Source organism: Martes martes (genome assembly GCF_963455335.1).
Source record: "Martes martes genome assembly, chromosome: 13".
NCBI classification, from domain to species: Eukaryota; Metazoa; Chordata; class Mammalia; order Carnivora; family Mustelidae; genus Martes; species Martes martes.
In genome coordinates this window covers 87,096,866-87,111,565 of record NC_137901.1, presented here as the reverse complement: position 1 = coordinate 87,111,565, position 14,700 = coordinate 87,096,866, and the positions used below count along the sequence as shown (strand labels likewise).

At 40.2% G+C, this 14,700-nt stretch overlaps 1 protein-coding gene across 1 annotated transcript in view; it reads left to right on the top strand.

The window, feature by feature from the left end:
• SBNO1 (strawberry notch homolog 1) overlaps positions 1 to 14,700 on the top strand; it is a 55,042-nt gene that overhangs the window by 24,725 nt on the left and 15,617 nt on the right. The window contains exons 10-21 of the mRNA XM_080821413.1: positions 1,336 to 1,497; positions 2,804 to 2,939; positions 3,017 to 3,122; positions 3,269 to 3,422; positions 4,152 to 4,334; positions 4,865 to 4,962; positions 6,543 to 6,694; positions 8,180 to 8,377; positions 10,039 to 10,206; positions 10,304 to 10,479; positions 10,934 to 11,065; positions 14,503 to 14,638. Of these exons, the coding sequence (XP_080677539.1) occupies positions 1,336 to 1,497; positions 2,804 to 2,939; positions 3,017 to 3,122; positions 3,269 to 3,422; positions 4,152 to 4,334; positions 4,865 to 4,962; positions 6,543 to 6,694; positions 8,180 to 8,377; positions 10,039 to 10,206; positions 10,304 to 10,479; positions 10,934 to 11,065; positions 14,503 to 14,638 (1,801 nt within the window). The remainder of the gene's footprint in view (positions 1 to 1,335; positions 1,498 to 2,803; positions 2,940 to 3,016; positions 3,123 to 3,268; positions 3,423 to 4,151; positions 4,335 to 4,864; positions 4,963 to 6,542; positions 6,695 to 8,179; positions 8,378 to 10,038; positions 10,207 to 10,303; positions 10,480 to 10,933; positions 11,066 to 14,502; positions 14,639 to 14,700) is intronic.

The following is a 14,700-nucleotide window of genomic DNA, read 5'->3' as shown; positions in this document are numbered from 1 at the left end:
AAGTGAATTATTTTACAGAAGACATTAGTGAGGGCTAGCCGTTCTTGGTTTGTCGGTTTTTGTGCATCAGGTACTGTGCTAGGTACGGTTGTGTAGTGGCAAACAAAACAGACCTTGTGTCTGTCGTCATGGAGTTCTCAGTCTTTGGTGCTCTTTTTGTCTTTGTTTCCAAGGTAACCTTACATGGCTGAAACTCATACCTGTGAGTAAAAGGGTGTGTAGCATAGTAAAGCTGTGTGGACAGGTACTCGAAGCACATAGAGAGTTTCTGAGGCTTGGAAAAATCCACTGGATTTTTGTATCTGTACCTGTGTTCATGTTAAAACAATTCTGTCAGGTGGAAGAAAATGTGTCACAACTATTGAAAGCATACTGTAATTTGATAGTAATCTTAATGTTCATTCAGCGAATCATTACTGACCTCCTGTGTACCAAGAGCTGTAGTACATTAGGCAGACTTCCTGCAGGTAGGTACCTACCTGTTAGCCTTTTGAAAATAAGTAAATGTAAATCTACTTTCCCTGTGAGCCCTAGGTTGGTTCAGTGTTGTCCTGCTTATCATTGGCTTTTTTGGGTGGGTATCTCTGTATATTTGTAGGTAAAGTACTGTGTCTTGAATGATTCCTCACAACTCAAAACTAAAAACATGTCACTGGCATCTAGAAATATTTTTTATTTTTATTTTTTTAGTCCGCACGATTGAAGAAGGGTATATTAATTATTAATCATAATTCTTTATATATGCCTTAGAATTTAATTCTAATGACTTGCCATACAGTAAGTGCACAATAAATATTTTACAGAGTGAATATTGTGACTTTTTTTTTCTTGGAGTGAGGGTTTAGTTTATAATCTTTTCTTGTTGATAGACATTTTTGAGGTACACGTGGGTGGCTCAGTCAGTTGAGCATCTGCCTTTGGCTCAGGTTATGATCCCAGGATTCTGGGACTGAGCCCCTCATCAAGCTCCCTGCTCAATGGGGAGTCTGCTTCTCCCTCTCCCTGTGCCCTTACCCTCCCAATGCGTGCTCACTCACTCTCTTTCTCAAATAAAACGAATAAAACCTTTGGGAAAAAAAAAAGCTTTTTGAGACTTTGATGAAAACTGGATCGTTGTAACATGAAGTTGTGTGTGTATATATGTGTGGGTGCATGCACGTGTGTGTGTGTGTGTGTATACATATGTAGAAGTTTCGTGTGTGTGGTCTTAGGGGCTCTTTTGACTTCCCTAAAACGCATGATGGACCCACCAATTTCCTTCTACAGAAGTTTGGGTGGGATAGATTCTTCAGAGAAAGAAGTGTATATGTTAAATTCTTCTTTTTTCTTTTTTAGTTTAAATATGGAAAAATTTCTTCCAAACATAATGGGAGCGTGAAAAAGGGTGTTATTTTTGCTACCTATTCTTCCCTTATTGGTGAAAGTCAGTCTGGCGGTAAATATAAAACGAGATTAAAACAGCTTCTGCATTGGTGTGGTGATGACTTCGATGGAGTGGTATCCTTTACAATGAATGTTTTTGTATTTTTTAATGACCAAAAGTGAATGTAAAAATAAACATGGGGGCCCCTGGGTGGCTTAGTGGGTTAAGCCTCTGCCTTTGGCCCAGGTCATGATCTCGGGGTCCTGGGATCGAGCCCCGCATTGGGCTCTCTGCATGGCAGAGAGCCTGCTTCCCCCTCTCCCTCTGCCTGCCTCTCTGCCTACTTGTGATCTCTCTCTGTTGAGTAAATAAATAAAATCTTTTAAAAATAAATAAATAAACATTTAAAACTACATTCTGAGGGATGCCTGGGTGGCCCAGTTGTTTAAGCCACTGACTTCGGCTCAGGTCATGATCCTAGAGTTCCAGGATCAAGTCCCACATCAGGCTCTCAGCTCCGCGGGTGTCTGCTTCTCCCTCTGACCTCCTCCCCGCTCATGCTTGCTCTCTCTCTCTCAAATAAATAAAATCTTAAAAAACAACAACAACAACACAACTACATCCTGAGATTAACTGAAATTGCCGGGCTGAGAGCTTTAATGACTTCCCAAGGTCCAAGGGAGATTCTATTTTGTAGCTGTCATGTAAGAGGCCAATATTTAAGCTCTTGGTTTAGGAAAATGTTAACAGATGTGGGAAGTGATGAATACTGTATTTCGCTTTTGGGGATTCACACTGCATATTCATGTAGTAAAGCACCTGAGAAGACTAAGGGGAAGAAACTGTGAACTTAGTGCTTTCCAAACCTATTTGCCCATAGCACACTTTTCACTGTTATGCATGAAGAATGTTTTTCAAATGGTGATTAAGTTAGTCACCGATTGTACTTCTACTTAGAGAATTTGCCAAAATTACCTGTGTGGTGGACATACCTTGCCACAGTGGAGTTTTTTCTTACATTCTAATTAAGAAATATCTGGTCAGTATAAATAAGCAAAATAATTTGGTTGACTCTCAGACTTGAGAGGGAGGGGTGATGTCAAGGAGAGGCACATAGAGGGCTTCATTTATATTTCTTATCTTAAAAAGAAAACAGTCTGAGGCAAATAACAGTAAAATGTTAAGGTTTGACAAAACACCGGATGATGAAAAAAAAAAAACGGATGATGGTATGTTGGTGTTATTTTAGAAAGTTAATGCTCAGGGGCTTATTATCCACAGCATCTCTCCCCTTCCCGATTGTCTTGAATTTGACCCCACCAAATTCTACCACCCCAGAAATTTGGGATGTTTCCCAAGGCTTTCAAATAAACATTAAGTTTTCCTTAAAGATTAGTGATACTTGCTACTGTGATATGTTCCTTAATTCTTTCTGTACAGATAGTGTTTGATGAATGTCATAAAGCAAAAAACTTATGTCCTGTTGGTTCTTCAAAGCCAACCAAGACAGGCTTAGCAGTTCTAGAGCTTCAGAACAAATTGCCAAAGGCCAGAGTTGTTTATGCTAGTGCCACTGGTGAGTTGTTATTTTATTTGAAATATATGCGTAGGTTATTTTTTCAGCTATAAAATGTTTTGTTTCTGATTTTTCAGGTGCTTCTGAACCACGAAACATGGCCTATATGAACCGTCTTGGAATATGGGGTGAGGGAACTCCATTTAGAGAATTCAGTGATTTTATCCAAGCAGTAGAACGGAGGTAAAGCAATTTACAGTGTACATTGTCTGTATACATTGTCTTTTCTCAGTTGCAGTCTAAAAGAGGTGTTACTGCTAAAACCTTTTCCACTTATATTAAAGCCCTACTATATTTAATGATAGTTACTGTGTTTTAATTTTATTCAGAGGTGTTGGTGCCATGGAAATAGTTGCTATGGATATGAAGCTTAGAGGAATGTACATTGCTCGACAGCTGAGCTTTACTGGAGTGACCTTCAAAATTGAGGAAGTTCTTCTTTCTCAGAGCTATGTGAAAATGTATAACAAAGCAGTCAAGCTGGTGAGAAGTTTTTCTTAATTCCTAGTATTTTTAATGTCTCTCAGCTCACAAGTGTATATTTTGCTATAAAACAACAGATAAGGCGCTAGATGCCTATTTTCCTAATTTTCTAAGCTTTCTTTTTTGTTAAAGTAATTTATTTTAAAAAAGCCATTTGTAATGGGTCATGTGGCTGGCTGAGTCAGGAGGGCATGCAACTCTTGATCCTTGGGGTTGTGAGTTCGAGCCCCCTGTTGGGTGTAAAAATCACTTAAGCCTTAAACTTTTTTCCAAAAAAATGTTTAAGTTGCATAATTCTGTTTATTTATTTATTTAAGATTTTATTTATTTGACAGAGGGAACACAAGCGGGGGGAATGGAAGAGGGAGAAGCAGGCTTCCTGTCAAGCAGGGAGCCCAATGTGGGGCTCGATTCCAGGACCCTGGGATCATGACTTGAGCTAAAGGCAGATGCTTAACTGACTGAGCCACCCAGGCACCCCTAAGTTGCATAATTTTAAAAATTACAGTGTAACTATTCCCTGAAATGACTCTAGTAGCTGATAAGAATTTAGAGGCAACTCTGTGTGAGCATCCTGAAAAACATTTGTTTAGAGATGGCCAAGTTACTAAAGATGGTTCATTAAATTAGTGTTAGTCTTGTACTTACCAGTATTTTGCTTGAATCAGTCATTTTTAAAAAATCACATGCATAGATGAAATGTCTAAAATGTGGATTTTCCCTCTTCAGTGGGTCATTGCCAGAGAGAGATTTCAGCAAGCCGCAGATCTGATTGATGCTGAGCAACGCATGAAGAAATCCATGTGGGGTCAGTTCTGGTCTGCGCACCAGAGATTTTTCAAATACTTGTGCATAGCATCCAAAGTTAAAAGGGTTGTGCAACTAGCTCGAGAAGAAATCAAGAATGGAAAAGTAAGTTGAAGAACACACTGAGAGATTTGGTCTTTGGTTATGTTTCCTAGTCTTTTGGGTGTTCAGGCTTTCTGCTTGTAAAGCCTGTTCTTTCTGAGGGTTAAGGTATTAACATAGTAAGACTTTAAAATTTACGGTTTTTAAAAATAATAAAAGCGGTGCCTGTTTATAAATAATTTAGGTAGTTCAAAAAGTATATAAAAAAGTAAATCACACTAACTTGGCCATCCACAGGTACAACTACAGCTGACGTGTGGGTATAGATTACCGTACAGCTTTTTTCTTTTTAGCAATATATCTATATCTATTTAAATCACAAAGAACTGAATGTCTAGGATGTAATCCTATTTCCTAGCTAAGCTTTTTACGTATAGCATACCTCAGATATATGTAGAATAAATAAATGAGCACACACATGTAATAATGGGTCATTCTTGTTTGAAATCTTTTTTTTTTTTTAGCTAAATATTTAAAATGTATCCTAAGAAACCACATGCATAGTTTTATTTTAATTTTATTTTCCTCTCCAGTGTGTTGTAATTGGTCTGCAATCAACAGGCGAAGCTAGAACATTAGAAGCCTTGGAAGAGGGTGGAGGAGAATTAAATGATTTCGTTTCAACTGCCAAGTAATGTTTTTAGTTTTGAGTTTTTATTTAGATTAGTTTGAATGTTGGCATTTCCTGGAGGCAGAAGTTTTGATTCATCTGTATCATCATTAAAGTTTTTCTGATCTTAGTTACCATTCTACACTTGTTCATTACAATATATCCATTGGAAAACTGTAACACAGAAGTACTCGATTGTTAAGCATTTTGTTAAGCATTGTGCCCAGTATTTAGACTAACGGAAGGGTGGGATTTTTGTCTTGTAGATTTTGGAAATCTGTGACAGGCTGGATTAGTTTGAGTTTTAGTTTCAGCTTTGTGTGTTTGAAATTACCATTATTCAGAGGAGCAGTTGACGAGCAATGGTTCTCTGTAGTTATCTGTAGTAGTAAAATTGCAGACAGGAGAATTTTAAAAAGATGATTTAGTCATTGTTTTTTCAATTTCTTTGCCTACCCTGCCAATTTTAACTCTAATTGTAAAATTAGCAAAATAACCTTTGCCCTACTATACTATTTCTTGTGTTAGGAGATATATTCGAGTGGCTCCTTTTAAGATGGATATAATTCAGAACTGCTTCCAAAAGCAAGACTGTACCTACTAATCTTTCTCTATACTTGTGTGCCTGTTACTGCATTGTTTAAAGTGATAGGAACTAGTCACATGTGCCTATCAATGGCTAGTCCAAAATTGAGATATGCTGTGAATATAAAATGACAAGACTTAAAAAAAAGTAATGTTTTACATCTCACTGATTGGATGTTGATTTGATACTAGTCTGTGTCCTGAAATCTATTACTAAAAAAGTGTTTCGGAGTGCCTGGGTAGCTTACTCAGTTAAGTGTCTTTTTCCGGCTCAGGTCATGATCCCAGGGTCCTGAGATCAAGCTGTGCATCAGGCGCTCTCTGTCAAATAAATAAAATCTTTAAAAAAAATTATTTTTCTCCTGTTTTGTTTAACTTTTTTTTTTTTTTAAGAATTTAGAGAGAGACACAGTGAGAAAAGGAACATAAGCAGGGGGGGTGAGAGAGGGAGAACTAAGCTTCCGGCCAAGCAGGGAGCCCTAAGCAGGGCTGGATCCCAGGACTCTGGGATCATGACCTGAGCCAAAGGCAGACACCTAATGACAAGCCATCCAGGAGCCCATTTCCTCCACTTTTTAATGTAACTACTGGAAAATGTAAAACTTGGATAATTGGCTGGGCTTGAACTATATTTCAATTCAACAGCCTTGGCCTAGAATTTTAAATTATTTTAGCTGGATTATTGATATTTTGTAGTATTAAAGTATATTTATTTTTAAGAAACATGTTTTGAAATATATATGTATGTTTTAATTTTATTTATTTATTTGAGAGAGAGAGTACGAGCACTCATGGGGAGAGGAACAGAGGGAGAGAACCTTAGGCTGACTCCCTGCTGAGCATGGAGGCTGGCAGGGGGCTCGATCCCACAACCCATGAGATCATGACCTGAGCCAAAACCAAGAGTTGGATGCTCAACTGAACTGTGCTACCCAGACACCCCTTAAGACTTTACAGATAATAAATTATTTTGCAGACTGAACCTCTAATTATCACTTTTTCTCTCGTGTAAACAGAGGAGTGTTGCAGTCACTTATTGAAAAACACTTCCCAGCTCCAGACCGGAAGAAACTTTATAGTTTGCTAGGAATTGATTTGACAGCTCCAAGTAACAATAGTTCTCCAAGAGATAGTCCTTGTAAAGAAAATAAAGTAAAGAAGCGGAAAGGTGGGTTCTTTTCTTTAAATGACGTTGAAAATAGTATAAATGTGAGCATTTTGAGGAGCGATATTTGGGGATTGAGCTGCCTTCCTTTTAAATTGGCACGTGGTTGCATACTTTCGCTGTCGCTTATGTGGTTTTAAATGCACAAGTGACAGTTTGGTGCTAGGCACTGTCTTAAGCACTGCCCTTCTGTTATTTCATTTAACCCATAAGGGATCCATATGAAAATAGATCTTTTTTTTTTTTTTTTCTAGACAGAGGACAAAAAGGCACAGCAAGATTAAAAGGTTAAGGAATCTCCCCAGGTTTACACAGCTAATGGGCAATCTATGGAAAACAAAATCTGGGCGTTGCTGTTGTCAGAGCTGCATATGCATATATACATACTGTGTTTTTATAGTTTTTTTTAAAGAGGCATTTGTTGTTATTGTTAGAAATATACTCAGCGCTTATTGGATGTTTTATCATATGCCAACTTCGTTTCTGTTTAGATTCCTAGTAAACTGTTCAGCTTTCAGAAGTTAACTTCTCAGGCTGTCTTTAAGACGGTGATCATCTCTGTGGGAACAACTGTCTGATGCTGGGTGTGTTCCAAACACAAGTGGCTGACAGTGTAACCTTAGTTCATCTGTTCTAAGAAGGACAGTTTTTTACATTCTTAACATGCTTGAAAGTGGATTGATGGTTATAATTGACAGTATTTTTTAATTGTAGTGGCAGAAAAAGTAATGCTGTGTTTTAGAATCAGTGACAGCTTACAGTGGTCACGTGGTCATGTTTATCTTTTCTGAATTATGTTCTTTTTACCATCTATCTCATTAATAGGTAAACTTTTACTGGTTTGTTCCAGATGTCTGTCTTTCTCCTTTTTTCTTTTTTTTAGATGGGGAAGAGAACACATGAGCATGAGTGGTAGGGAGGGGCAGAGAGGGTAGGGAGGTGGAGGGAGAGAGAATCTTAAGCTGGCTCCATACATGGAACCCAACTTAGGGCTGGATATCACCACCCTGAGATCATGACCTAAGCCAAAACCCAAGAGTCGGACACTTAATTAGCCAGCCGAGCCACCCAGGCATCTCCCATGTATCTTTCCTGTGTACTCAATAAAATAATTAAAATCAGCACCTAGTCTGACTTTTTACAAATGAAGTTTTATAGAGTTGTTTAATTATTAGGCCTCTGTTCTCAACCTGATTCACAATTAAACTGTGAAAATGCTGGAGATTCTGTGTTTTCTCGGTTGTCCTAAATTTATTTTGAAACATGTACACTTAAAGGTAGCCTTGAATTAATTTTTACGTGTCTAATTTTTCTTAATAATTGAACATAATGTGATTTCTTAAGGAAATCTAAAAGGTTATGCTATTTATATACTTGAAGTTTTTCCTGTATGTTTTTCACTTTAAAAGCTTGTGAACTAAAAGTAGTTTCCTAGATCTTTAGAAGAGTGTGTTTGGACTGACTGTCTTATTTTGGGTTTGAGGGTAGGTGAAGAAATAACTCGAGAAGCCAAGAAAGCGCGGAAAGTAGGTGGCCTTACTGGTAGTAGTTCTGATGATAGTGGAAGTGAATCGGACGCATCTGATCATGAAGAAAGTGACTATGAGAGCTCGAAAAACATGAGCTCCGGAGACGATGATGATTTCAACCCATTCAGGGATGAGTCTAGTGAGGATGATGAAGATGGTAAGTACGTCAGTACTTACTAAACGTTAATGAAAGGTTATTTCTGTGTGTTTGAAACAGGATATTGTATTAAAACCTGTTTTTTCAGGGTACCTTGGGTGGCTCAGTCGGTTAAGCATCTGCCTTTGGCTCAGGTCATAATTTCAGGGTCCTGGGGTCAAGCCCCGCATCGGACTCCCTGCTCCATGACAGGCCTGCTTCTCTCTCTCCCTCTGCTTGCCGCTCCCCTGCTTATGCATACTCTCTCTCTCAAATAAATAAAATCTTTATTTATTTATTTTAAAGATTTTATTTATTTGACAGAGAGATCACAAGTAGGCAGAGAGGCAGGCAGAGAATGAGAGGGAAGCAGGCACCCTGCTGAGCAGACAGCCCGATGCGGGGCTCGATCCCAGGACCCTGAGATCATGACCTGAGCCAAAGGCAGAGGCTTTAACCCACTGAGCCACCCAGGTGCCCCATCTTTATTTATTTTTTAAGATTTATTTATGTATGGGGCGCCTGGGTGGCTCAGTGGGTTAAAGCCTCTGCCTTCGGCTCAGGTCATGATTCCAGGGTCCTGGGATCGAGCCCCGCATCGGGCTCTCTGCTCAGCAGGGAGCCTGCTTTCCTCTCTCTCTGCCTGCCTCTCTGCCTCCTTGTGATGTCTGTCTGTCAAGTAAATAAATAAAATCTTAAAAAAAAAAAGATTTATTTATGTATATATTTAACAGAGACAGCGAGAGAGGGAACATAAGTAAGGGAGAGTGAGAGCGGGAGAAGCAGGCTTCCTTCTGAGCAGGGAGCCCAATGCGGAGCTTGATCCCAGGACCCTGGGATCATGACCTGAGCCGAAGGCAGCTGCTTAATGACAGCCACCCAGGCGACCCATAAACAAGATTTTTTTAAAAAATAAATAAATAAATAAAACCTGTTTTTTTCCCCGGTGCAGTCAAACCATTGCACAGAATCTAATCTTTGCTTAGTGGAGAACTCCCCAAGCTTGTCTGTCTTTTGGTAGTTTAGCTCATTTGTGTGATAGTGGCCTAAGTTTTATGCAGTGGTTTTATTTATTTTTTTGCAGACTATTTATTTATTTGACAGAGAGAGACAGCGAGAGAGGGAACACAAACAGGGGGAGCAGGAGAGAAAAAAACAGGCTTCCCCCTGAGCAGAGAGCCCGATGTGGGGCTCGATCCCAGGATCATGACCTGAGCTGAAGGCAGCCGCTTAAATGACTGAGCCAACCAGGCGCCCATATTATTATTAACGGTAGTAGTAGTGGTGGTGGTAGTAGTAGTAGTAGTAGTAGTAGATTTTTATTTATCCAGAGATGAGAGAGAGAGAGTTGGAGGAGCAGAGGGAGAGGGACAAGCAGACTCTGCACCTGCTGCGGAGCCCGATGTGGGGCTCGATCTCACCACCCTGATACCGCAACCTGAGCCAAAACCAAGAGTTGGACACTCAACCGACTCAGCCACCCAGCCACCCAATCACTTGAACAGTGATTTTTAACCTCATACTATGGAATTTTATCTGACAGTGTATTGGATATACTGGACCGCTGAAGTTGGTGATGATTTATAAGTTACCAGTTAATACAAAAAATTCAAGGGTTGTTTCCTTTGAAGATTCTGCTGCTTTTGCAGATGATTTGACATAAATCTTTCCTTAACTTTCAGATCCCTGGTTAATCAGAAAAGATCACAAGAAAAACAAAGATAAAAAAAAAAAGAAGAGTATAGATCCAGATTCTATTCAAAGTGCCTTATTAGCATCAGGTCTTGGATCAAAACGACCTAGTTTTTCATCTACACCAGTAATTTTGCCTGCTCCTAACAGTGCACCAGGTATCTGTGGGGAAGCTTGGTTTGTCTGTTGAATTGTACTTTTAAACAAAACATACTTAAACTTTGTAATGATTTTTAACAATTGTACTTTATCTAGCTAACAGTAACACCAACAGTAACAGTAGCCTTATAACAAGTCAGGACGCTGTGGAAAGGGCCCAGCAGATGAAGAAAGACCTACTTGATAAACTAGAGAAATTAGCGGAAGACCTCCCTCCTAATACCCTGGATGAACTTATTGATGAACTTGGTGGCCCTGAGAATGTTGCTGAGGTAAATATGACTTGATCAGGGCTGTGTCTTGGTCCCTTTTTTTGGTCAACTCCAGACCCTATAGAATGAGTGATATTTTGGATATCACCCCATAATTGTCTAATTTTCTCTTAGATTTTAGAACCTTTGATCTGTGTGTCATCCCAGAGTCAGGAATTCCTACCCTTAGTATCTGTGTGTTTATTCAGCACACTGATCTGTTACTGTACCTGTCATGCAGCCTCTGTGATTGTTGCCACGTATCTGCTTTCTTTGCTGGAATTTCAACTTTTCAAAACCAGAAACCGTTGCAACATTCTCTCCCGGACACTGCTTGGTGCAGCACAGGCGGCACTGTGTGTCGGCTTCATCATCCCCTTCTGTCTCCCACCAAGTTTCTCTAATGCAGGGGCCCTATGCTTCCTGCATCTGCATCAGGTACCTTAACTGTAAGTGACACTGTTTGGCTTTGCAGATGACTGGTCGCAAAGGGCGGGTTGTAAGCAATGATGATGGAAGCATATCTTACGAGTCGAGATCTGAACTTGATGTCCCTGTGGAAATACTAAATATCACAGAAAAACAAAGATTTATGGATGGAGACAAGGTATGTTTTTCTGGAATGCTTTTCTTTCTTTCTAGTATTTTAAAAAGATTTTACTTATTTATTTGAAAGAGAGAAAGAGCACAAGAGAGGGGAGGATCAGGGGGAGAAGCAGACTCCACACCGAGCAGGGATCCCGATACAGGACTCGATCCTGGGACTCCAGGATCTTGACCTGGGCCAACAGCAGTCGCTCAACCAACTGAGCCACCCAGGCACCCTCTGGGATGCTTTTTAATGAAAAATACAATGTCTGTATATTTAAATGAATATTTAGGGGTTTTTTTCTTTTAAAAGAAATTAAGTGTGGGGGCGCCTGGGTGGGCTCAGTCATTAGCATTTGCCTTTAGCTCAGGTCATGATCCCAGGGTGCTGGGATCGAGCCCTGCATCAGGCTCCCTGCTTGGGGGAAAGTCTCCTCCCTCTGCCATTCTCCCTGCTTGTGTTCCCGCTCTCGCTTTCTCTCTCTGTCAAATAAATAAATAAAATTTTAAAAAAGAAGAAGAAATTAAGTGTGTTGAATGTTATTATTCTTTCATTTTTAGTAATTGCACATAATCACTGAATATTTATACATTTTCATTATTTTTTCACAAATTGAATGCAGTAAAGTATTGTGTACAGAATTAGATGTGGCTCTTAATAAATTTGGGGGCTTTCTAATTTAAAAAATATATATATTTTTAAGATTTTATTTATTAGACAGAGATCACAATTAGGCAGAGAGGCAGGCAGAGAGAGAGAGACGGGGGCAAGCAGGCTTACTGCTGAGCAGAGAGCCCGATGCAGGGCTTGATCCCAGGACCCTGGGATCATGACCTGAGCCGAAGGCAGCGGCTTAACCCACTGAGCCACCCAGGTGCCCCTAAAAAATTTTTTTTTAAGATTTTATTTACCCATTTGATAGCACAAGCAAGGAGAGTAGCTGGCAGAGGGAGAAGGAGAGCTGAGCAAGGAGCCCAATGCGGGGCTCGATCCCAGGACACTAGGATCATGACCCGACCCAAAGGCAGACGCTTAACTGACTGAGCCACCCAGGCACCCCATAATTTTTTTTTTTTAAGATTTTATTTATTTGTCAGAGAGAGCACAAGCAGGGGATGAGGCAGAGGGAGAAGCAGGCTGTCTGCTGAGCAAGGAGCCCAATGTGGAACTTGATCCCAGGACCGTGGGATCATGACCTGGGCCAAAGGCAGACACTTATCCACTGAGCCACCCAGGTGTCCCACCTTTTTAAATTTTTAGTCAGGGGCGCCGGGGTGGCTCAGTGGGTTGAAGCCTCTGCCTTCAGCTCAGGTCATGATTTCAGGGTCCTGGGATCGGGCCCCGCGTCGGGCTTTCTGCTCGGCGGGGAGCCTGCCTTCCCCATCTCTCTCTGCCTGCCTCTCTGCCTACTTGTGATTTCTGTCTATCAAATAAATAAATAAATAAATCTTTTAAAAATAAATAAATAAATAGATAGATAAATTTTTAGTCAGAATATTAAAATACTATATTTTCCTAGGTCATTTTAGTGGCATAACATCTAATGCTACTCTCCAATGTCAGTCTGATTTTGACTCTAGAACTATATTTAAGCGTACTCAGATTACTAGTGTCCTTTGGTTTTGCTGATTTTCTTAATTGCTGTGACATGTCTTACTGGGATGATCATTCTGAATGATGTGTAGATTGTCTTGCATACCTCGCCACTCTAGACACCTTGGTTGCCACCTGAATCAGTAAACCTCAGTCAATTTTGAGATTCTTAGGCTAGTTCTTCCCCATCATCTACTTGGAATTTCCATAAGCGGTTGCTGATGAGATAGCTAAAAAGTAGGTAGGAATACCACTTAAACTTAATTCCTTAATTTATCTTATTATTAATATTATTATTTTTTTAAAGATTTACTTATTTGGGGAGCCTGGGTGGCTCAGTGGGTTAAACCGCTGCCTTCAGCTCTGGTCATGATCTCAGGGTCCTGGGATCGAGCCCCACATCGGGCTCTTTGCTCAGCGGAGAGCCTGCTTCTCTCTGCCTGCCTCTCTGTCTACTTGTGATCTTTCTCTGTCAAATAAATAAATAAAATCTTTTTAAAAAAATAATAAAGATTTACTTATTTTTTTGACAGAGATCACAAGTAGGCAGAGAGGCAGGCAGAGAGAGAGGAGGAAGCAGGCTCCCCGCTGAGCAGAGAGCCCGATGTGGGGCTCGATCCCAGGACCCTGGGATCACGACCTGAGCCGAAGGCAGAGGCTTAACCCACTGAGCCACCCAGATGCCCCCTTAATTCCTTAATTTAAATGGTAGAATAAAATCTCTACTTTACCACTTTTTTCTTTATATGTTAATGAGGCTTTCTGCAGCTAAAAAAGGAGAAGATAGTTGTCACTATCAAAGTTGTCTTTATTCTTTTTTTAAAGATTTTTATTTATTTGGGAGGGAGACAGGGCATGAGTAGGGGGGAGAGGGAGAAGGAGAAGGACAAACAGACTCCCCACTGAGCATGGGGTCAGGTTTGGGGCTCAGTCCCAGGACCCTGAGATCATGACCTGATCCATAAACAGACACTTAACCAACTGAGTCACCCAGATGCCCCCAAACTTATCTTTTATAAATATATTCAATAGCTTGTGTTACTTTTTTTTTTTTTTTTTAACTGCTTTACTTTAGAGAATGAGAGTTTGTGCATGGGAACTGGAGGGAGGGGAAATGGAGAGAGAATGTCCGCTGAGCGTGGAGCCCGGCGTTGGGCTTGCTCTCATGACCTGGAGATTGTGACCTGAGTCCAAATCGAGAGTTTGGATACTTAACTGACTAAGCCACCTAGGCGCTCGTCATGTTACACATTCTAAAGATTGTAGGTAGAGGTATTAATCAGTTGTGTTACATACTTTGTTTTATGAATTTATGCCCATGTGCATTACACTTATATTAGTTGGAATTAGGTTTAGTTGTTAAGTGACAGAAAATCCAAAATCATATTGACTTAAAGAAGGTAGAAGGTAATTTCTTCCATGCGTTAAGTTTGAGTAGGTGGACCAGGGCTGTTATGGCTCCTTGAAGATAATGCCACTCCTGTCTTTGTCCTTTAACGTGTGAGGCTCCATTTTCAGGTTACCTATTTCACTTCCAGTCATTATACCTCTGTCTTTCATCTGGCAGAGAGGACGAATGAAGAGAAGGGCATGTCCTTGACTTTTAAGGACATTTCTTAAATGTTCATACCACCTGCACCCTACTGGGGTATGCCTACAATTAGCTGCAGGGAAAAGTGAGAAATGTCATGATTCTGGGCAGCCATGTACTTGCCTAAACTTGAGAGGTGGTGGTTATAATTTAGTGAAAAGGGGAGAATAGGTATTGGTGGGCCACTGGTACTCTAAGAACTTTATTTAGGGCACTTGCCTACTTGTCTTTGTGCAAAGGTGATCATTTCCCCCCCTTATTTTTGGTACAGAATATTGCTATTATCTCAGAAGCTGCCAGCTCGGGTATTTCGTTACAAGCAGATCGGAGAGCTAAAAATCAAAGGCGAAGAGTTCATATGACTTTGGAATTACCCTGGAGTGCTGATAGAGCAATTCAGCAATTTGGTAAGTTCCTACAGTGAATTTCACTTAATAGATAGCTGGGAATCATTGGGGAAATGTTTACA